We start from the raw sequence: 24,522 nt of genomic DNA, 5'->3' as shown, positions 1-24,522 counted from the left end.
TTCATATTTCATGCTATAAAAAAAGACTGCCATTATATGTTAATATGGAACACATGGAGCCCCCCCCCCAAAAAAGACATGCCATATCCTGTTTAATCCCCTCATCAAAAAGTGAGAAAAAATAATAAATCCTGGTCAGCAGTGGTCAAATATTACGTAACACACTTCTGCTACACCTGGATTGTGGCAAGGTAGAAATGTGGACAATACATAAATAAACCAATTAATTAATTAGTTTAATATTAAGCTAATCGAAGGAAGGAAGGAAGGAAGGAAGGAAGGAAGGAAGGAAGGAAGGAAGGAAGGAAGGACGGACAAAGGGAAAAGAATTCTACTGATCAACCTAGTGAAATATACAGATTTTTAATGACAGCAGATTAGAAAATGAAAAGGAAAGGGAAAGCAAAAGAGAGGGGACAAAGAAGGAGAGAGAAAACAAATGTAGGGCACATTCAAAATGAAGTTTTCTCAAGGCAAATCAAAACATTCTAAAATTACAGATTCAACAATTTTTAAAAACTAAAGAGAAAAACACATTTTGTATGAATAATACAAGCAGAGGCAGCAGATATAAATTTGTTTAAAAGTACCCTTGCTTGGAGAGCAATTTATTATTATAAGAAAGCTGATAACCACAACTTTTCTTTGAAGGAACTGTCTCCCAAAATTCCAAACTACGCTAAACTCATTAATTCCTAACAGGGGAACAGGTATTTTGTTTCAGTGATTATGTTAACTTTATTACTGGTTCATTGTTTTATAAAAGTTCAACATTATTGCTTTATATTTTATTAAATGTTTTTAAACCTTCAAGCTAAGAAGTAGAATAAAAAGTAAGAAATAAATAAATCACAAATTATTCCACTGAATATCACTACTGATATAGAAAGCTTTCAGCATTGTTCTTTCCTACCTACTTAATTTTCCTTTGGTTTAAATGCTCAATATTTGTTTTTGTTTTTTTCTTTGATGTACTTTTCTCAATTTTTTGGCAGCTTTTTACCTATTGTGCCTTTTACTTTCAAGAGTGATCTTAGGCCCATTTTTCCTATCTCATTAGACAAAAATAACCGCTGTGATCACATTTCATTTTCTTCCTCTAGCTGGAATCCTGGGGTTCTCTTTGAACCCAATATATCTTTAGAGGGATCATCTTATATACATACATGTTACCAATACATCCCTTTTCTTACCATCTTAAAAATGTCTTGCCGTCAACATGTGCCATCCAAAATAGACTTGGAAAGACTTGTGAATGTTTGTGCGGCCTCCAGGACCAGCTACTACCATTCTCAGTTCCTCGGTATTACAGAAATGTTGATTCATTGATTGCAACTGGTTCAGATTCTACAGCCCACATTCCTCACTGCGTTAGATCTAGTATTACTTTACATACATCTCTTTGTACCAGCTCCCAGTGAGATCATTGGCTGTTTTATTAAAACTGCAGGTCAAAGGGCATCTACCTACCTCAAGAATGAGGAACCTGTATTGGCCCAGGTAACTCCTCAACCACTGTAAGAAAGGAAGGAAAGATACCAGGAGCCATCAATCACCAACATCTGGAGCATCACAGGCTCCACCCTGCAGACCTTGATACTTGTAGAAATATAAAGCTTTTAAAAGCAACAATTTCCAAAACTAACAAGATCTTCCTAAATACAAGGGCAGGATTGCTTTTTTTAAATCCTTTCAATCGTCTCCAATTCTCGGAGACTGCCTGGACAAGTCCCTGCAGTTTTCTTGGCAAGGTTTTTCAGAAGCGGTTTGCCATTGCCTCTTTCCCAGGGCTGAGACTGAGTGACTGGTCCAAGGTCACCCAGCTGGCTTTGTGCCTAGGGTGGGACTAGAACTCACGGTCTGCCGATTTCTAGCCTGATACCTTTAACCACTACACCAAACTGGCTCTATGACTGCTTGATAATCCCACAGAAACTCCACAGTAATGAAGATACTATACTACTAAAGCTTGACCACAGACAAATATTTTCAACATGATCCTGAAAAGGTAGATTTTGATAGATTACCATGTATTTGACTGAAAAGACTACATGTCTTATATTTTATTGTATTTAAGGGTGCTGGACTCAAGGAAAACCTGGTTCAAGCAACCATGGAAGCTCATAGAGTGACTTTGGGACAGTATCTGTCTCTCAGATAGTCTACACTAAAGATGCTCAGGCTAGGGAAGACTGATGTAGACTTAGTCTTTAGAGTAACAAAGCCAGAGGTAATTTAAATTGTTGTATTAGTGCAAAACAATGTTAAAAACCCCATCAATTATCTAAGTTACCTAAAAGCATTATTGGTTACCTAGTAGTTAGTGGACACATGAATCTATTTTATCTAAAGAAGGATGCTAAGAAATCCAAAACATATTACAGGTGATCCTTGTTTAACAATAGCTTGTTCAGTTACTGTTCGAACTTGAGAAAGTGCTGAATGAGTGGTAGTTACAACCGGTCCTCAAAGTTCCAGCCATCACTGTGCCCTCACGGTCACGTGATTGCAATCCGGGCGCTTGGCAACCAGACCAGATTTCAAGCCATTGCAGTGTCCCATGGTCACGTGATTGTGATTTCCAACTTTCCCTACAAAGTCAGTAAGGGAAGCCAGCAGGAAGTTGGAACTTGCGATCATGTTGAGGTCCTTGCTTAATGCCCCGTATCATCCTCATTTAACAACAGTAATTGGGGACTGCCAGAACTGCTGCTACTAAGCAGAATGGCCACATGACATCATGCTTTACAACTGCGTTGCTTAGTGATGGAAATTCCAATCCCAATTACCATCATTAAATGAGGACTACTTGTATTATAAAAGTTCAGTTGTTTAATAAATATATTACTTTAATGGATTTATGAATTTGGATTTTTTTTTACTCAACTAACAGTCGTTTTTAAAAAAATAATATAGTTTGAGATTATTAATGCAACACTAATATTTTTTAATTGTAAACTGCCCAGAGTCCCCCATCGGGGGAGATAGGCAGCAATATAAATTTATTTATTTATTTAATTAATTAATTAATTAATTAAAGCGACATTTCCAATATTTTCTCAGTTAAGGTAGCCATATTTGAAAGAGACCTTGTTGTTAAGGTTATATCTTTAAGGCTTTTTGCTTAACTATCATAAATTATCCATGAACAGTTTGTACACAAATGTTTAACATGACTCATGAAGGTGGGGTGGGGGACAATTATTTTTAACCTTACACCACCTTGTAAAATTGTTGCTTTTTGTTATTTTTTTAATAAGACACTCTGATCACACAATGCCCTCACAGAATCCAAAGATTATCTTCCTGCCACATCTAAACCAAGCTTCTCGTTTTTCATTCAAAAGCCTCCAGCTCTTTGCCACTCCCTTGCTGTCCTGTCTGAATGAATGCTTTCAAGAATGCCGATTCTTACTTCCTTCAAAATCCATTTCTTTTCCAAGAATTCTTTAGCACAGCCCTGTTGTTCTTCTAATTCTACGGAAAATAAGTCTGTGTATCCTAAACAACCTTCATTCTAACTACTCTTTCCTGTTTTCCACCCTTGCTGCATCTTAGATAGTTAGTTCCTTGCATCTGTTGGGAAGTTCCTTACTAATGCGAGCCACATTGTATACCTTTTCTCAACTAAGAAAAAGTTACGATAAACAACTTTAATAATAATTAAATAAAACCCACTACTCCCAGAAATCCAATTTCCATTATACCAGGAGAGCTGACTGGAAGGCATCAGTTGAAGAAGACTGATATAGAATGATAATACTCTTCAGCCCAGGATCCTTATTTGTCTTTTCAACCCCAAAACAGAGGTGAGCCTAGGCTCCAGGTATTAGTTAAGCCAATGGAGACACTACATCTCATTGAATGAAGATAGGATTCAGACTAAATATAGCTTTCATGTTTATATATATACTGTATTATAATAGTATTACTTACCAAGTTAGCCATGTAAATTGTAAGCAGACCCCTCCTATAAACAAAAGAAGACACACAGAGTAACTACTAGGGCATTCTAAACTTACTGTATTATCACATCAAACACAACAGAATCAAGAATTCCACCATAAATTTAAAAGGAAATTCTGTTAATAGCCAGAACAGTGAAAATACCAACTCTACTTTAGATTATTTTGCTTTGGAATTTGGTCATATTGATGGCTTTGAAAAGAGGTATTTATTTATATTCAAATTTGTTATAGCTGCCCATCTCCAACAGACTGTGTTGTACAATAAGTACAGCAAGTTGTACAATATGTTGTATAATAAGTTGTTGTTGTTTATTCGTTTAGTCGCTTCCGACTCTTAGTGACTTCATGGACCAGCCCACGCCAGAGCTTCCTGTCAGTCGTCAACACCCCCAGCTCCCCCAGGGACAAGTCCGTCACCTCTAGAATATCATCCATCCATCTTGCCCTTGGTCGACCCCTCTTCCTTTTGCCTTCCACTCTCCCTAGCATCAGCATCTTCTCCAGGCTGTCCTGTCTTCTCATTATGTGGCCAAAGTATTTCAGTTTTGCCTTTAATATCATTCCCTCAAGTGAGCAGTCTGGCTTGATTTCCTGGAGGATGGACTGTTTTGATCTTCTTGCAGTCCAAGGCACTCTCAGAATTTTCCTCCAACACCACAGTTCAAAAGCATCGATCTTCCTTCTCTCAGCCTTCCTTATGGTCCAGCTTTCACAGCCATATGTCACTACGGGGAACACCATTGCTTTAACTATGCGGACCTTTGTTGTCAGTGTGATGTCTCTGCTCTTAACTATTTTATCGAGATTTGTCATTGCTTGTATAATAAGTACAATATGCTAATACCTTATTCAGTTGTAATGGTTCCTTGTTCCTTGCAAAGTTGCTTGATCTAAACCAGCCTTTCTCAACCTTTTGACTCTGGAGGAACCCTTGAAATATTTTTCAGGCCTCAGAGAAACCCTGCACATTCAGGCTCAAATATAAGCCACAAGTTACAAAACCATTATATTCGTTTCATGTGTAGGCCTGTATATACTGTATGCATTAACAGTGTTCTTAAACTAAAAATAATGAAACTTATCACTTTAAAGTGAAGTTGCCCGAATTGGAAATATTTTTTTTAAATAAATCGTGATCTCCCAGGGAACCCCTAGTGACCTCTTGCAGAACCCTAGGGTTCCACGGAGCCCTGGTTGAGAAACCCAGATCTAAACATTAAAGCAACAGATAAATTACATCTAATACATTTGAAGCCAATGCTTTCTCCTGGGATTTCAGGGAACTGCAAGCACAGTATGGTTTTTTTTTCCCTGTGAGACAGACTGCAGATCAGCTAAGGACCAACACGAAGACATTAAACTAGGTTCTACCAGTCCATGTCAGAAATTCCAACTATGCTGTCTTTAGATCTTATATCATACATTAAAGAAAGTTCCCCAGAGCTTATTTTAATCTTTGATCTTCAATCAACCAAGTTCACTTGCTTATATCAAATTAGAACAGATCCAGTTCTAGTCAACTTTGCCTAACCTGTCTACATAGACTACAGTTCCATCATACAATATTCAGTCTGGGAATTCTCTTTGCTTACGTAAATTCCTAACTATATGAGCTCTCGCCCAGTTGAACAGGGTAGTTGTCCTTGGCTAGAGGTCTTCAAACAAAGGCTGGATGATCATCTAATAGAGATGCTCTGATAGATTCTGCACTAAGTAGGGGGTTGGGTCAGATGATTTCTAAGGTCTCTCCCAACTCTGTTTCTATGAAATTGAATGAATCCCATGTTTACTAATTGCAGAAAGGACAGTCATATTATATCACTTTCTCCAAATCAGGCATATCTATGTTGATACATCTGCTGCCCAGGCTGTTCCTTCAGTGGAAGTACCATATACAATAGACCTGCTGGTTGATGTGATCAAAATTGTTGTTGTTGTTGTTAATTATTTTTTGAAGAATGCTCAGCAAATGCCAGTAATTTAGGGTCGATACAAGCTTTATCCCAAAGCCTAAGAATTGTCCAGATACTGCTGTAAGATATATGTGGTTCCAAGCAAAGCTGTTTTTTGTAAACTAAATATGTATGGGGAGGTCAAATAATTCATTTTTTCACCTCTCGACAATTCTACTGTTATAGTTCCTAAAGCTCTAATAAATTATTCCATAATCTCTGTATTCAAATGCTAAGTCCCAATATTTCACAATCTTTTCCAATTCCTTTTGAGCTACTCTGCTGTCATTTGGTATTGCCACATCTATAAATAAAACCTAGTTTTCTTCAACTACTGTGATGTCCAACCTGTTGTTTTTTAGATGTCAGTCTGCCTGAATGCAGAATTCCCATTAAATTTTTACACTACCATTTGGTAGCATTTTTTCAACATTATGACCATACCAGTACTTTGAGGCATCAAATCCATACTTTTTACACAAATTACAGTGCATCATTTTTGCCATTCGATCATGCTTGTCTCAATAATCTGTCTGGACAATTTTATTAGTGGTTAGCAGTCTTGCCCTTCTCTTTTCATAATCTTTATTTGCTGTTGTTTTTAGGTTTTTTGAATTTTTGTTTTTATGGTATTTGTTGCTAGTACTTGTTCTACTGAAACCCTCTCCAATGTTTTCAAGATGAATGGAAGAACTCTAACACAGTAGTAACATACAGGTATCTGCTTTCACACACAGAACGCCCTTAGTTTAATCTGGGTAGGCCTGGGAAGAGTCCCATTTGAAACCTGAAAAGCTGCTGCCAGTCAGTGTAGACAATACCTAGGTATATACGAACCAGTAGTCTCATTCATTGTAAGGCAGCTTCTCTCGTTCCTATCTCATAACAAAGGATTTTTATCTTGATAAAGTTGTGAAGTTGTCGAATTTATGAAACATGTATTGCCAAAAATATCCAATATGTTCTTAAGACAGATGCACTCTCACAAAACATGACTCTTGTATTGTGGAATGTGATAAAAGAAAAGGGGGCAAATGTATTGTACCAACAAGTAAGGCATCCAAAAATCCTACACTACAATTTTGCTCCTTCTGGGAAATTTTCTGTGAATGCCCATGCCGCTGTGTATTGTACTTCTGTAGAAATCTGTGCCATAGCTAGCTTTACTGTATTTCTGCTAAAGAAAATACAGTTCACAACACACATACTACAAGGACAAATCTTTGTATACACTGGCTCAAACAGGAGGCAGTTTATATGGCTATTTTTTTTTAACGTGAACATAATTGCATAAAACTGTTTGCAACAGCGCTCCTTCAGAAGATAGAATCTAATCTACAAACACAGCCATTTTAAAAGTTAAACATACAACTTAACCTGTACAACTAAATCAAATGCAAAAATTATGGAGACCTCAAACCCATAATCAAATCAAGAAATCACCAATTTATCCTCTGGACAGCTGCCTAACTGACTGGCCCACAATTCCATATCTGGTACTATGATGAGATTGGTGGGGAGGGAAGTCTGAAATAACAAAGCATTACAGTTGATGTTTAGATTATGCTTAATCACTCACACCCACCTATTTCCTTCTTTCAACTGAAGTCTGACAGAGAGACCCCGGTGCAAAAGTTCACTTAAAACCAACAAGAAGAACTAAGCTTCAAAATAAGAGAACCAAAACTGCAGACCGGAGCAGGGAAATTTCAATCTAAAGACAACCCCAAAATAACTTGTAATGAAAACAAGTATCTATCACAAGATATGGTTTACAGATTCCCAGTCAGTAATTTCAAGAAACAATTTCAAACAGCCAAAGCAACATTATGGCGTAATGTTGGCTCCGTATTATAGTAGAATACAGCAAAATACTTATTTAAGATAGCTATTCATCTGAGCAACAAAGCAAAATAATTACTCCTGGTAATACTGAAGAAGTCATACAGTTTATCAAAATATGAAGGACAAAAATTATCTAAAGTATTATATTTCAAGTATGTTATCAGAAAAAATTGACAATGTTGCATTGTTAAATATGTATGTAAATATTTATTTTATTTATTTATCAAATCTTTCACCGCCCATCTCCCCCCACCAGGGGGACTCTGGGCGATAGATAGATAGATAGATAGATAGATAGATAGATAGATAGATAGATAGATAGATAGATAGATAGATCTGTTAACATATCTTTTAAAGTCTCATTAGCATTTTACATCAATTTTCATTTAAAGATGAACCTGACCTGTTTTATATTGTTAGTGTATACTCCATTTTGCACAAACCAAAACTTCACTTTGGGGACAACATTTACAGAACTTTTAACTGAGAGATGCGTATCTGGCTTTCATGGTCTCCTCTGTTAACCATAATCCATTTGTTACCTAGCAAGTGTATGATTATCTAGCTCTGGTGCATGTTATTATTTATAATCTCCCTTGCCCTAATTGACATCACATAATTAGTGATGTAGAAAAGTGGTTTTGTTACCATTTTTTCTCTCTCTTGATCCTTTTTCTTTCTGATGTTGGCATTAAGGTTGCATTCCTTAGTTGACAAATTCCTCATTAAGCATTGTGTAATCATGCTGCTATTTCTGTCAAAGTCTTCTTTCTTAACGAACTACAGGTTGGCCTGATTTTGTGCAAATTCATGTTATATGAATTCATTATTATGCAACTGATGAGTTTTGTCCAAGAATTTGCTACTCTGCACTTGTCCTCCCCGCTTTTTTTTTTTTAAGCTGTTCAGTCGTGTCCAATTCTCGGAGACTCCCTGCAGTTTTCTTGGCAAGATTTTCAGAAGTACTTTGCCATTGCCTCCTTCTGAGGGCTGAGAGAGAGGGACTGGCCTAAGGTCACCCAGCTGGCTTTGTGCCTAAGGCAGGACTAGAACTCACGGTCTCCAAGTTTCCAGCCTGGTGCTTTAACCACTACACCAAACTGACTCTTGGTCCTCTCCTATTGCAGTTTTAATTTAGACTTAATTAATTAGTCTTTAGTCTTTAATAAATTAAATTAAATTAGTCTTTAGTCCTTTTATATGGATACTGGTCTTGGACCACAATAATAAAACATTTGATTTGCATTTGCTTTATGTGGGGAAAAATTGCTATGATGCAACTTGCACGAGAGCTCTGGAAACATGCCAAGACTTCTTCTCAGATAAATACATCCCAATAGATACATCCATATTTAAGTGAAAGTGTAAGAATCTGATGAACAAGATAAAGGGTATTTGAGGAAGGTTAGAAACCAAACAGGCGCTAACCAGCCTGATCTGTGAAAACAACTGATTTTCTCCTTTCTCTCTTTGTAACAACACTGAAGAATCCAAATACTTTGAAGATGAGAAAAGAAACTCCTACATCTTTGGTATGTGAACATTCATTTAAAAATTCCCAGGACCTTTATGAAAACTGCTTCAATGGTCAAAGGCTTTCTGCACTCTTCTAGACAGCGAGTGGGAGCATTTCAAAGAAAAGAAAAATTGACTGAAAGCTCCCCACACTTATTTTTCAGTAAAATGCAGACATCTATCATTTGTTCTTCTACAGAGATAATACACACCGAGAGATAACTTCAAATACTTAAACATGAAACTGCAGCTCATTTAAACTAAACTTTTTGTATATACTGTTCCCATTCTGATGTTTGCTTTTTGGTCAGAGCATGATATCATACTCTCACCTCCAGAGCCATCCCATTCCAACATAGCTTTACTGACAGCTATAATCCCCAAGGCGCATAATACACGAAGCCATTAGAAAGTCAAGAGCTGTGCATTTTTTTTTCATTGTGAGAAACACAATGTTTAACTGTCTCAATAAATTATGAAAATGTGCTTGTGTTTTGGAACATTTGTTCTCCTTCCTGAGGAAAGATAAGGAACTAAAACAAAAGATTAATTTCCTGGTCATCAGGAGGTCATCAGGCACTGATTAAAAAATAATATTTTTATTTAAACTAAAACTGAGATTCCCACTGTGGGAATATTGATGCCTTATACTAACTTCTAAATATACCCTCCTTCACCAGCAAGTATGTTTTTTATCAATGGCATCTATTAATTTGTTATTTAGTAGAGTGCTCAACAGCAGCTCATCAGACAGATGAATTACAAAAAAGCCTGTTCCTGTGCAAAAATGATATGTACTTAAATTTTGTAAGTCTGAAATGAGATATAACATTTTGAAATTTCTTTGTGGAGTCTGTAGTGCAAAGGCAGGACCCATACCTGAATTAATTATATTAATTAATTCAGACTTGTTTAAATGGGGCGGGAGGGGCGGGAAGAGGGTAGGGGAAAAAAAGCCAAAACAGATTTAAGATACAGGCAACATGTGAACTCTTGCAATACCATGACTCCATTTACTTTTGGCTCTGCCCACCGTCACATCTGGATCTGCTCACAATATTGAATGAATGAATGGATCAAGACATCTTCATAGCAAACCTTGTATGTCTAGACAGCTAAGAAATCATGAATGATGCACAGAGACCACTTAACTTATTTAAAACAAATTAAATTATTTGTTGTGGGGAGAACAGATATAAGATAAAAGAAAAGGACTAGGCATACAAGGGCTCGTTTCTAAAGTTGCACAACTTTTATAATGACCAATGGGAATGGAAAGTAGCAACAGTTGACTCCCAAGGAAGTATGTCTCTTAGCAGAATGGGTGGAACAGCCTTATTTTCCCTTCCTTCTTCTTCATCTCTCTCCTGCCTTCATCCTCCTCCTTTCCCTCTCTAGTTCTATCCATGGCCATAGTAATGCTTGCTCTAAGTTGTTGATACTTTTAGGCAGGATCCAAGCAACCATGCCTTCTCAAGGAAACTTATATTTAACAGGACAGACTCCTCGTGTGGAGAGTAAAGACTCTACTCTTACCTCTTTCAAAAAACGACAACAAAAAAAAAACAAATCACAACATGCAAAGCAGGGGATTTATTTTACAAACTTCAAGTAATCCATGATGAAACTACACAGGAATTATTAAAAGCTCCAGGAAACAAGAAGGAATTAGTCAGGGAAATTTAGATATATGATAGTGCCACAAACATAAATCTACAGTAACATTTTGGCAAAGGGCAATTTATGTTGAAGCTGTCAGATCTACAAAAGCTACCTTAATTTTGTAGTACTTAACTGACAGCATAAGTACTGACATCTCCTAAGGAAGCTGTATACAAAAAAGCATTCTGCTATTTAATCAGTCAGTTAATGAAGTGTCTTCCTCTACCACTTGGATATCCAGCTTCAGAACTCTACACTTGTAAAATTCCAAAATAGGCAACTTGGTTTTTAACATAAACATCCACATCTTTATTAATTTTAGCATCTAAAGAAATTCATCTAATTTATATAGCATGAAAGTTAAGGCCGCAGCTTGGGAAGAGAGGCCCATGAGCCTTTTGGAAAGCTGATAAAAATGAAGACAGGAAGTGATCTTTCTAAATGCCTTACAAATATTAAACCTAGAGTACAGGTCCTACACCATGATCTGAAAAAGTGCTAGAGATAGCCTGAGGAATATTTCTGTAGCCAAATTATAAAACCTCAACTCAGCATTTACAGTGACATTGCCTGTTCTGTAGGGATGTGATAGGCACCATTATAATGTTAACAGGCACAAAGTAAATACTTAATCCTACCTAGAGGACACTTGAAGGGGGAGAAGAGGAAACACACACACAATTCGGTCTTTTCAAAGCCACTCCAAAACTTTATTTTCATTAGCTGAGATTAGATTTCTTTCGCAGTGTTCATAGTGATGTAATTAAACAAGGAAAGACCCACATAGCTGGTCTCATTAGGCAAATAAAAGAACAATTAGCTTCTAAAGAGAGGCCTAAAGTTCTTGCACACACTGTACCAAAATTACTATGCTGCTTTTAAAACTCAGTTCACCTAATAAATATGTCTTAGAATCAAAGGTAAAAGAAATTAATGAGCTATGAAAACTAGAAGAGAACTAAGTATCCACCTGTTGGATCTAGGTGCTATTACACCTATGTAACCTTTCACATTCTTTTCAAGGAAAAAAAGTAATTTTATGGTTGTATGAATTGTCAGATGAGCAAAAGATGTACCAATGTTTTCACCATGCCTCATATAATGCTAAAGTGACAGAAAGATATGCGATTGCTTTCACCTTCTTGTGGTCTTCACAAAGAAATAGAAGGAAGAAGGCTGACTTGATTATCTTCAAAACTGGCTTATGAGAGAAATGGAAGAGAAACACTGCCACTCGGGATGTCTTCCCTCCCCCAAGTTATTAGATCCTCAGCTTCTGTCACAATAGCACAGAAGTGGAAAACAACTCTAGTTACCCCAATCACTGGCTACTTAGCACAGAACTACTGGAATCTGGTAATGTTCTCTAAGCATCTTCTTAAGATGGAATTCATTAAATTCTCAACAACAGAAATTGAGGTTTATTTTTGTTATTTTTTTATTATTTTATTTATCCAATTTGTCCCCGCCCATCTCCTCCCTTCAGGGGACTCTGGGCGGTTTACAGTAATCAATTAAAACAACAATCATAAAATCCACAATATAAAATTACAATAATAAATAATATAAATAAGAGTAAAAAATAAAAAAGTCCAAGTGGCAAAAGAATCTAAAGCAGTCCAAGTGTGGGAGGAGTGGTCTATAGCAGCCATCCCCATGTAGATCTATTCCCCACTCCGCCCCAAGTGAGGCGGCAGAACCAGGTCTTCAGACTCCTCTGAAAGGCCAGGAGCGATGGGGCCAATCTCACCTCTGGGGCACCTCACTCTGCACAGTTTTCAAACTGGTTTAAATATAACTAAGGCCAGAATTTTCCCAGAGTATGGAATAAGTCCAACAGAACAACTGTGAAACTTACTTCTACAAAAATGCACATGCGTAGGATAGGCAGCTAGTTGATTACTTTAACAAGAACGTGCAAAAACTGACTGACTACACGTTACTCTGTTTGTGCTTTATCTGCAAGTACACATTTTATATTTTATTACTAATACACAGCTTCTGCAACGCTGATAACCCTGGCTGTTTCATAATACACAGAAGGACATAGAGAGTTGAATGTATATTCCATATTGCCTTTCTTGTTTTCTATCTTTCTTTAAGTTTCAATAGGATAGTGCACAATAGTAAAAATTATCAAGAAATCTTTTATAAGGCCCTTGTCCTATGTCTTATCACCTTAATCAAAGATAGTTTATCTGAGACCAATTGTTTTTAAAACCCAATTATGCTCCTCCATAATTGCTAAACTAACTCAGCATTACCCACAATTTTAGAGGAAGTCCATCCTCATTTCTCCTGGCAAGTCTTTCATTGCTCCACAACAGTAACTCTCTAGAACAGCCTTCCCAAATCTAGTGTTTCCAGATTTAATGGACCTCAGCTGCCATGTTTCTTTGCAATAATGGAATTCTGAATGGGGTAATGGGAATCCTGGGTGACAGGAATCATAGTTCAAAACAACTGGAGGTAAATAAGTTGGGAAGGCTATCCTTTATAGTTAATAAATTACAGCACGGTAACAAAACCAGGAATGTGCCTGGATGTTTTCCTGTTAAACAAACAGACTCCTGCTCATAAGTGGAGAAGCTAAGAGCTTATTAAACAAGAGCTCAAACTTCCATACTGAAAGGCCAGAGGGATGGGATATTTACAGAGCCTTACCAAAACACCCTCCTTAGGTAGTACAGTCATTGCTATCCCATGAGGAGGAAACTGAAACTTACATGCCAACATTAGAATTCTTTAAAAGCCAGAGCTAAAATCCCAGGATTTTTCAACTGATCCAGATTTGCTTATGATGCACGCGGTTGCTAAGCTGCAACATGAACTTGGATTTACTCCGTAGTATCTTTATTTCCCTGCAAAGAACTCCAAAATGGGGGGAAATGACAATTCAAAAATTAGATGTTTAACCAAGCCTAATGCCTGGAGGAAAATATATTTCAGACTATTTTTATAACTAATCAATACCAATCAAATGGATGTTTATACTATTTAAAAGGTTTTGCCACAAAATTCTCTATTTTTTCATGTCTCTCTGGGGTTCCACCAGAACTCATAGGGTGGAAAAGAGCCGTATACCTTCCCATCATTATTTCTGATCCCAAAATAGGAAAGGTGGGGAGGCAAAGGAATCATCAAGAGCTGTATCCCATAAATACTGGCAGAGACAAAAAAATTGCCATACAAAACTTCCACTGCAGAGAAAATCTCAAACTGCAATGCTATGCCATTCTTAGTCTAAAATACTTTGGAAAATTAGGACTTCCGGTGAAGAAATGGAGAACTGAGCACAGCTGGCAGAATGAAGAGCTAGAGAGGATTCCTCTCCAGACAAGGAGAGGACTTGAGATCGCCCACAAGTGCTCCAGAGAGTTGCTCCTTGTGAAGAGACTGCAAGAAAGCGGTCTCCAGTGGGTTTAGAGCTCTGGGAGATGACAGAATAGCCATCTTGCTGAAACCATGGTAGATGCCTTCAAACCGCAGTCGGCGCCTTCACTGGGTTCGCATACTTACTTTTCTTATCACTTTTGGAAATTGCTTTACTGCTTTACAGCTATTAGGAACTTTTGGATGGACAAGGTGTACAGCACTGGGTGAGTTTCCTTCAATCCTTAGCTCAAGAAGTATTAAATACAAGTTTAAGGACTTAAAAAAAATTCTTTTGGAATAAACAGCAAAAGGGTGATTAGAACTTTGATTTTGGAAAGTTATAAATGGACTAAGGGTCCAGATGAATTTGAAATAAGAATTTGGAAATAACTATAAGAATCCTTCCCATGGGAAAATAGTGTTGTTTTAAATTCTCTAAAAAGAACATAATAGGATGAGACTTTGAAGGTTGGACACTAGAGGGAACTAGAAGGAACTAAAAATTAAAATTAAAGGAGAAGAACACTTAAATTTGTCTTACTTACTTATTTATTTCTCTATCAATCAAATTCCTTCCCCGCCCATCTCACTCAGAAAGTGAGTGAGTAAGTCTGGGTGGTTTACATAAAAGAGGAATAAAACATTAATTAAAATACAACAAAACAGTAAAAGAATAATATAGTGCAATAAAAACAGTCTTCTTAATAAATAATATGTTCCAAGAGGTAGATGGTAAAAAGTTCTTAATTTAATTTCCGGGAAGCATCTTTAGGGTGCTAACCAGACCAAATACAGAATGGAGCAAAATATTTTAACCTTGGACATACTGAAGGGTATTTTTGAACAATGGACCCAAAAGTTAATTTTAAGAGTGTCTGCCTCTATAGATAGACTGTATTTAAAAGATGTTATGGAAGAGGAACAAGTTTTACTGGACAAGACTGAGACTGATCTGAAAGTAGATTTAAAAATGACAGGCTACAACAAAGATATGGAAAAAGATGCTACACTGGACATACAAAAGAAGCTGGCTGATGTCTCAATAATTAAAAGGATATACAAACAACAGACCAAGAGAATGATGTGGATAATTTCCCTATATTGGATTAACAAAAGAGACTTGTTAAAAGTTTGAAGAATTTTGTGAGAAGGGACAAAGCAAAAATGAACAGAAATCAAGTTCTGTGACATTTGAAGGGACTTAGATTGTTAGAAGTAAAAGAAAGGAATATAAAGTTGGTATATTTGATCAAGGTTAAAACAGATATGTTGTTATCTCTGGTAACCCTTAATGGACTTTTGCTAATCAGGACTGAAACAAGGATTTATGGATTTGTTTATAGATAAGGGATGACAGGAAGAAGAGATCCTTTGTTGTATTTTAAGAGAAGCTGATAAGTTACTAAAATTATTTATGCTTGTTGTGATGAAGGGGGAAGTCATTCAAAAATTAACTCTCAAGACTGATTGGTGCTTTTAATAAAATACATCTAGCAGATACCTACAACTGAAATCAGGGAGTCAAAATTGAACCTGAGGCCAACCTTTTCCCCTTGAACTGGACCTGAAGCATTGTCTGAAAGTCTCTGCTAAACCTGAACTAGAATGGGGGAGGGGTGCGTGTGAGTGGGTGATGCCATCAGGCATGTGATGTGTCCTGAGCAAGAACCAACCTGGAACAAGTTCACTTGCAAATGAACCTGTGAGTTGTTTTGATGCCCTGCTTGCAAGAGCAACTGCACTGTTGATACCAGAGAAAAAAAAAGCAAGGCAACTACAAAGGTAAACGCTCCATGTCAAAGCCTATTCACTGCATTAAGGCTGCAGCTGATGCTCACACACTTGAAATGTCAGCTACCCTCTTGGATAGGCAGTCACCATTCTGCTGCTCACGCCAAAGAAAGAAAAGGGATGATTAAGCTTGCAGCTGTAATATTTCTGATATGGGGGGAGGAGGGAGGCACAGAAGAGCATAAAAAGTCAAATGATGCACCTGTTCAAACCAAGAAGTTATCAGAATTTAGCTGGTAGGAAATTCACTCTCCTTCTAACTGCAGCATAAATGCCTGGACCATTGCAACCAAATTCAGGAGAAGCTTCCAGATCAGCTTCTTCAATCAGATGGAAGTTCTACCTGCACCAGTTCATGGAAAATGCAGCCAGCTCCAATATGCAGTCTTATGCTATACAGAGTTCCAAAGCTGGAGCACCACGCACAAGAAATACATTATACTTAAACGGATCAAAGTACATTTAAAAAAAACGCCTTTGCTGCTTGTATTGTTAAGGAATTATTTAAAGAAGCATGATTTATTTTCTCCTACTGGCCAAATAGAGGTAGTCCTTGTTCAAGGACCACTCATTCCTTGACAGCTCAAAAATACAACAGTGCTGAACAAGGGGACTTAGGACCGTTCCTTGTAGCTGCAGCTGTCGCGGTGTCCCTGCAGTCACGTGATCAACATTTGCGACCTTCGCTGCCGGCTTCCAACAAAGTCAATGGGGAAGCCCACAGGAGGTTGTAAATGGTGATCATGTGACCACAGGATGCTGTGACCACATGGGGTTCGCCTAACAACGGCAAATGGAACTGCCGCAACTGCCATCCTAAGTCACACTTTACAACCATGTCGCTTAGCGACAGAGTTGCTGGTCCCAATTACTGTCTTAAACGAGGGTTACCTGTACTTACAATAAAAATGGACAGTAAGGTTTCAAGTTGCTAGCCCATGAGCCATATGCAGGCCTCTGCACCCTGCAACAATACTTTGTAGATGCTGAGGACACTACTCGGAAAGAACCAGGTGCTGAACTCTGCCCAGATGCACTTTGGCCTGACCCAGCAGGTCTCCTGCCAACAGTGGGCCACAGAATCAGAACCCCAAGCCTACACCATGCAGCGCCACCCTTTGGCAACCCCCAACTACTCTTGCCCTCAATGGTGGGCACCCAACTCTGAAATGATGCCAGGCTCTCTGGGTAGGGGAATGGGAGAGTGAGATGGTGAGACGTGACCAGAAAAGATGACTCAGAATACTAGAGCAAGGAAGGAGAAGGCAGCCAAGAAGAACGGCAGACCTGGACTCCCTATCGCCAGGATTTCTCTGCTGAGTAAGAGGTACAAAAGGCAATAAGCAAGCAAGCAAGACTACAATGCTGGGCAAAGAAAGGAAGGAAAACAGGAGAGGTGGGGAAGTAAGTAAGAAAAAGCCCCAAAGAAAAAAGAAACTCTCTGCTCAGAAAAAAGGAAAGCAGGAACGCGCCCTAACCCATCAACCCTGGAATAACTAAATATTTGTGCTCTGGTTAATGAAAAACAAGGCCAGCTAAGCGGTCAAAATGAAATTACTGTTTTGCAAGTGCTTCTGTTCCACAGTTCTTTTTTATTTAATAAATGTGTGTTTCATGGCATAAAGTGACACTTCTTTTTTTTTCCCATTTGTAACTCATTACAGACTTTTTCGTATCACTGTATGAAAAGGCTTTGGTGCTGCCATCTAGGACTAAGGAACCAGTCCTCGCGGGGCACACGTGAGACCTCTGATGTAGGCAGATGATAATATACTGTGAATATAAGCAGAGGACCTACTTCTGACTTTAAAGAGAAAGGGGCTACTTAGTTTCCTAGACGAATCCTCTCTTTTGGGTAGGAAGGCTGAATATTAAATGCTTCATATTTATGTGACAGAAGCATCTTATTTACACCAAAGGCTTGTGTCACTTCCATCTGGCTTTCCCTAAACAGCCTTGAAATTTTTAGCTTAGCAAAAATGACAAGGTTCTGTTTGAGGAATCTACTCAACTGACCCAAAACTCCCAGAATTGCCTACAGAGAGAAAGGGGTTATTTGAGTTCCACAGAAGCTAACGTGGTCTCCTATCTAGATTTTAATTAAAATAAAATCTCATGATGCTGCTGCATCATGAGACTCATCCTGGACCATTAAGATGATGGTGTGGTTTGTACATTTCAAGATTATCAACAGACATAATTTTATAATCGAAAGCAATATTCATCTCATTCATACAGACGTATTGGGAGCCCAAATTGTGGGGCTGGGGGGGAGGAGAGAATGGCAGCAAGCAGTTATAAGTACTGAATGTGCGGCAAGGGTTTTAATGAACTGACCGAGTCAAGCAGTCTTAGCATATTTTCCAGAGCTAACATAGGAGCTCCAAGTCTTCTCTCAATTGTCATTTTGGGATAAAACCTGTCCCTGATTTGCCCTCCAAAATAGCCTGGAAGCAGGGAGAGAAAGAACTGGGCATCAACACAAGCTTCTGCAGTTGCTTTTGATGAAAAGGGGGGCTCAGATTTAATTTGTCCTCAGGTGATGATGTGGTTGATTGCCTACAATTTACAGTTGCAGCAAATTTTGTAAGCTCTCCTCATACTTGTAGACATGTATTTTGAGTGATAGATGATACAGACCCATAGAGAAAGAACAAATAACACCCACAGAAACTGGGGAAAGATAGCCCACCCATTTTCCCTCTTTAATTCTTGGCAATCTCTATATGCCAGCTTCTTGCCAGGGCTATTTCCTTTCAAGGAACCTCACAGAACTTCATGAATACTGCACCTGTTCTCACTAATCCCTTTTGCCCTCTCTTGTGACGCCTTCACTTGTAAAGAGCAGCTATAGATGAGAACAACATGAGCCCAGCAGGAGGGAAAAGCAAAGGGCTTCATTCCAAAGAATGTCTTTAGGAGCCTCAGGAGAAGCAGGTGACTGGAGAAGGGTGGGTGGTTAGCCTCAGTTATGTGGTGAGAACAAATGGAGCAACAGGATACAGAGATGAAGGGCAGTGTCATGATTTCTGGACCAGTGAAATGTATAGCCAAGCAGCATGATGCATCACATCAAAAAGGCAAGGAGGTATGGTTATACACTCATGAAAATATGTTCATTTAAAAAGCCATGGTTCTCAAAGAAGACCTTCCATGAAACTATCTAAACCAAACAGATAAGAATAAGAGGGAGTATGATACATCCCTTCCCACTCTAGGAATGTGACTATCTTCATAAACTCCCTTCCTCTCCTCTAACACATTTAAACCTTAATTGACCAACCCTAGTACTATAATCTTTCTAACATTATTTCCAGCAATACCATCTTGACATCTTTATTGCATGTAGTGTATCCTTGTGCATTGTAAAAGAATTTGAAACATTCTGAAAGAATTATTAAAAATTGTGTAAGCAGCAAACTAATAAAAATGAGCATTTAAGCTCAAACCTGAGCAAAACAATGCCAATATATATATGAACATAAGAAGAGCCATGATGCATTTGATGCAAAATTTATCTGGCTCAATATTGTATTTCTCATGGCCATAAACCAGATGCTTCTGAGAAGTCCACAAACAGGACATGATAGTAACTGCCTCTTATTACTTCCCAGCATCTGATATTCACAATCATGCTGCCTCTGATCCTATGGGAAGGAATTTAATTAATTAATTAATTAATTAATTGGTAAAACTTATGGAGCCACTCATCTCACATATGTGACTGAGTGTTGTACAAAGTTACAAACAAAAACAATATAATAAAATAACCAAAAACATAACCACAAAAATATTTAAGAACATTAAAAACAATAAAAACCATTAAAAACCATTTTAAAAAATTATAATCTGCAGGAGAGCACACTCAGTTTCCCTAGCTACCTTATTCCCTATTGACTTGCATAGATTATTTTTAAAAATAACAACAACTTGGTGGCAATTTGCTTATACATCCTAGAGAAGATCTATTTATGTGGTTGCTAAGAGTTGACAGTGACTTTACAGCATGTAATCAGTCGATCTTGACATCTTATGGTAATGAACTCTACAGTTTTAAGTAAGACCTACATAAAGAAGTACTTCCTTGTCTATCTTGACTCAGTATCATTTTAACTCAGATTTGCACATGAAGAAACCTACATTATGGAAAGAAAAAGAAAACAAGGAAAAGGAAAAAGGAAAACCAGATTACCAAGGGCGTTACGACAGCCTGTAAGTTAGCATTTTCCTTTTCCCTACACTAAAATGCAACTGCCTCAAGAAAGTCAAGCGCAGTTGCAAAACTGCCATGGCAAGGGCTATCAGCCATATAAAGCACCTCTTTTACCACTAAGAGATACCATGGAAGCTCTACACATAATTCATTCTGAAAATAACGGGTCCCCAGTGTGGGGGAGATGGGCAGTGATAAAAATATGATAAATAAATAAAAATAAATAAACATGACATATATTCTCTAATTATCTTAAAGCCAGTAATTCTTAGTCAAGAGGAGCCCCAGAAAGTTATGCATGCAGCATTTATGCACCTTTTTAAGCACTTCCACAAAAGCAGCATGCACAGCTGTCTCTGAAATTCTATGGGGGCATACAAAGCCACATCTGAAACCTTCAGCATGGACAGTGCTATGAGACTTACATGCACACAAGTCCTTTAGTCTTTTTCCAAGCAGGGACAAAATCTGACAGGGGGAGATTAAGTGTCAAGAACATTATCAGTTAGAAACCAGAGTATGGTATGAACAAAACAGGGGAGGGATAACCATTCCCTTGATAGTAATTGCTAAAGATCATTAAGAGCAAAGGGATAACACTGAAAGCAATAGGGAAGACCGGGCCCTATGCAATTCAGCAGGGTTCCAGATATTTTGGGATTTCAGCTCCCCCTCCCCCAATTCCCAACCAGAATGGAAATTTCTGGGAGTTGCAGTCCCAGGACATCTGTAAGGTGCCAGGTATGGGAAGGCTGCAGTACTGTAGAAAGTAAGGAAGATAACCTTGACAGAGGTATGCCAGCTCTGCTACAAAAACAAAGAAAGGGGAAAAACGTAAGTCCAAAACACACAGAAAGTATGCAGAAAATGCTCAGACAGACACCCCCCTAATTTACATGGGTATAAGAAGGAGAGGAAGCACAACACAATCAGACTTGCAAGATTCTGTTATTGCAGCCAATCTCAATAAAAGTAGTTATGTTATACCCAAGCTCAATAAAAGCCTTCCTGTGGAATTGATTCCTGGTCTGGTCTACCTGGTAGGACTGACAATACAGAATATCCAACTCCTGGAAATACTCTGTAAGGCCCTATTGCTTTCAAAGAGGTTAATAAGCACCAGCTGTTCCTTTTCACATGTGTAGTCCTGCCCCTTAGTCAAGTTACTGTATATATTTCAGCGTCTCTATATATCCTTGCTGAAATATATGTTATTTAAAAAATATTTAAAAAACTAATTTGGAATTTGAGTAAGTCCCATCTAGAACAAAGCGGAAGGCAGTAATGCAATGGATAGGTTTAGAATTTTATAACTGAATAAGCATTATTTTCATGGGGATTGTAAATATATTGTGGCATATACTGAGTGCATTTCTTTTGAATGATTTTAAGTGCTGTTTAGTTCTTATTTGTTAATTTATTACTGTGGTTGAATCGCACCCCAATGGGAAGTATATTACATAAACAACATTGTAAAGGATGTAAAAACACATACCTGCTCTTCCTTTCAATAAGAATAGCTATATAGGACGCTGGTAAAGCAGCACCAAAACCAGGAGACCAGAAATAGAATTTTCCAAATATTCTCCTAAAAAAATTAAATGTAGAATTTGTTACAGTGGGTATGGAAGGGAAGGTCATATTGGGCCGCAAATACTGAAACAAAACATTCACATTGGATCACTACACTCAGCAGATGCTCCTACAAAAGCAAGAAGGGGATGTGATTTTCAGATTTCTCCTTTGCCTGGCAGTCACTTGTGTCTCCCAAAAACTGTCTGCAGAGGATTAGGGGAACAACGTGGGAAGCTACAGTGGGAAGAACTAAGCATGCTTTCTTCCTCCTCTTTGGTCCAGCAAGAGTGCTCTTAACAACACTTCAAAGAACCTCATAGCATTCATAGTTCTAACACCTCCAGGAGGAACTTCAATTTTACTGCCTTATATTTCAAAGGATCACCTTAATACAAAGGACCGTGTGCATTTACATAGTAGTAAGTCGTATTAGTTACCACAGGAGAAAACTCTAAGCTGACCAAACATTTACATTAGCATTCAATTAATTTATTATTTATAAAAATGTATGTCCCCCTTTCAGGATGACATTCCTCAAACAGCCCACAATCAATACAAACAACTGTAAATAAAAATGTAATAAATATTCTGTAAAAAGAAGAAAATTGCTAGGATCCTTTTATAGGGCAGTTAGTAGTAAAGGCCTGGGCATGATAGAAGATGAAATCAGCTGAGCAGGCTCCTGTAGTAGTGGTTTTCTCTGTTTCTCTCTCCTTCTTTAGAGATCCTTCCTATGAGCCAGCTGGAGTTAATGCCTGGTTTAAATGTTAAGAGGACAGTGATGAGACTGTTTTCTTCTCCACAATTTCATAGAACAGGAGTTCTTAAACTGTGGTTCATGCCCCCAGGTCACAAGCAACTTAGAGCAGGGTCACAAAAAATATTAAATTTTGTCTTAATCTTGGCAGCTGAGCATAGACTTTTTAATATTAGTAAGCTTATGAATCAGCCCTTTTTCATAAGAAAAGCACAAAAGTTCTATCATTTGCCAAAATATACAATAATGTATATTTTATTGTTTACATTGTAGAAAATTGCTTTTTCTATTTTACAAATTTTCTTGTTTATTTATTTTACTAGGCTTATATGCTACTCCAGTCATCAAATGATTCTGAGTAGCTTAACTTGTACCTATTAATTCCAGCCTTATTTCTCAAATCTTTGTTTGGTTTTGCAATTCGCTTTACAGCATACTTTATTTTTGGCACACTTTTCCTGACCAGCTAAGTAAGAATCCAAAATATTACAGTTTCAAGGACATAAACATTCTGATAAGTAAATTCATTGTAGAAAAGGTAATGAAGGCATTATCAAAGAATTCCAACAACGGCTGTGTATCAAACCCGAGCCCTATTCATAGTGAAATCAATTCAAATTCTTATTATGTCTCCCACCCACATGGTACAATGAATTAGAAGCCACTCTTTTTTGGGCAGGAGGGATAGTTTCCACCTGCCTCTTGTTTTGGTTCCAGTCTGGTATCTGTTTGCTTGTGACTGTATGAAAACTGGCACTCATTATTTTGTGGATTGGGGTTTAGATGAAATAGACAAAATTCTCATTTCTGCAAAATGACATTTACTGATGAAGTAACAGGCTATTATTGGATATCAGCAATCTGCTGACACTAATCATCGATAACTGGATTTATAGAGTATGTGGGTTGCCAGCAGGCAACCTGTCACCAGAGGCTTGAAGTGCAGAGTACAGTCAGAACTTAGTGGTAACAACTTAGAGGCTGTTGGTGGGGACAGCTGCAAATATATCTTGGTTGTGGTGGTGGGTCGAAGGAGAATGAATGCTCTTTGGTAGTGATACATGAATTTTGTTCCTTAAAAATATCAGACAGCTGTCAGATAAACTATTTCAGAAGCCATTAGTTTTACAACAGTAATTTCACCATCCTCTGATTTAGTCAAAAATGTGTAATCAAATCACCTTAAAGTGCAGAAAAACAAAATGTAAAGACTTCCATTTGCTGTAAGAAAGGATGTTGATTGCAGGATTTCAGGAAGCAGTTTGTTCAAATAATAATCAAGTTTTCGTTTCCGGAGAATTGCAGCAATCTGAAAGAGATCCATGCACCAGTTCAAATTTATTTATTTATTTATTTAAATATTAAATGTATATCCTTTCAAACCCTATTTATGAATAAGAAAAACCCACATAAATAAAACTGTAAACATGTCCAACACTGAGATAAAACCTGTCCCAGATTAATATTCATTCTGTTAATTTGCCCGGTTAGGGGACGTTACATACCTGAGGCATCCTCCCATGCACCTTTTTTTTATATATTGCTTCAGCAAGAAAGTGGACTCCAATTTTCCAACAGGACTAATTGAGGTCAATGAATCAGAAAAATCACTTGGTCAGCCAGTACTACAATTAATGCTACGTTTACTCACATGCCTCCATTTATGCTGTTCCCCTACTCTTTATGTCTCTCCTTGAATTAAAGGACCTAAAACCTCTGTGGGGAAGGTCAGCCTTTAAGAAACATACATTTGTCCTAACCAGTAAGGATCTTCAGAAAGTACAAATTAGGGATGTGCAAAGCATTTCAAATTCCTATGCAAACTGTTTGAACTTGGAACAACCCAATTTGCATTAAAAATGGGCTGGT

General features: G+C 37.7%; 1 protein-coding gene across 1 annotated transcript in view; it reads right to left on the bottom strand.

The window, feature by feature from the left end:
- The window catches only part of TMEM135 (transmembrane protein 135), a 175,627-nt gene that overhangs the window by 133,032 nt on the left and 18,073 nt on the right, over positions 1-24,522 (bottom strand). Inside the window, exons 2-4 of the mRNA XM_063305905.1 lie at positions 23,835-23,962; positions 21,817-21,909; positions 3,937-3,970 (exon numbers count right to left, since the gene is read on the bottom strand). Of these exons, the coding sequence (XP_063161975.1) occupies positions 3,937-3,970; positions 21,817-21,909; positions 23,835-23,962 (255 nt within the window). The remainder of the gene's footprint in view (positions 1-3,936; positions 3,971-21,816; positions 21,910-23,834; positions 23,963-24,522) is intronic.

This window comes from Candoia aspera, chromosome 5, assembly GCF_035149785.1.
Source record: "Candoia aspera isolate rCanAsp1 chromosome 5, rCanAsp1.hap2, whole genome shotgun sequence".
Taxonomy (NCBI): domain Eukaryota; kingdom Metazoa; phylum Chordata; class Lepidosauria; order Squamata; family Boidae; genus Candoia; species Candoia aspera.
The sequence above is the reverse complement of the archived record's forward strand: the minus strand, read 5'-3'. Positions and strand labels throughout refer to the sequence as shown.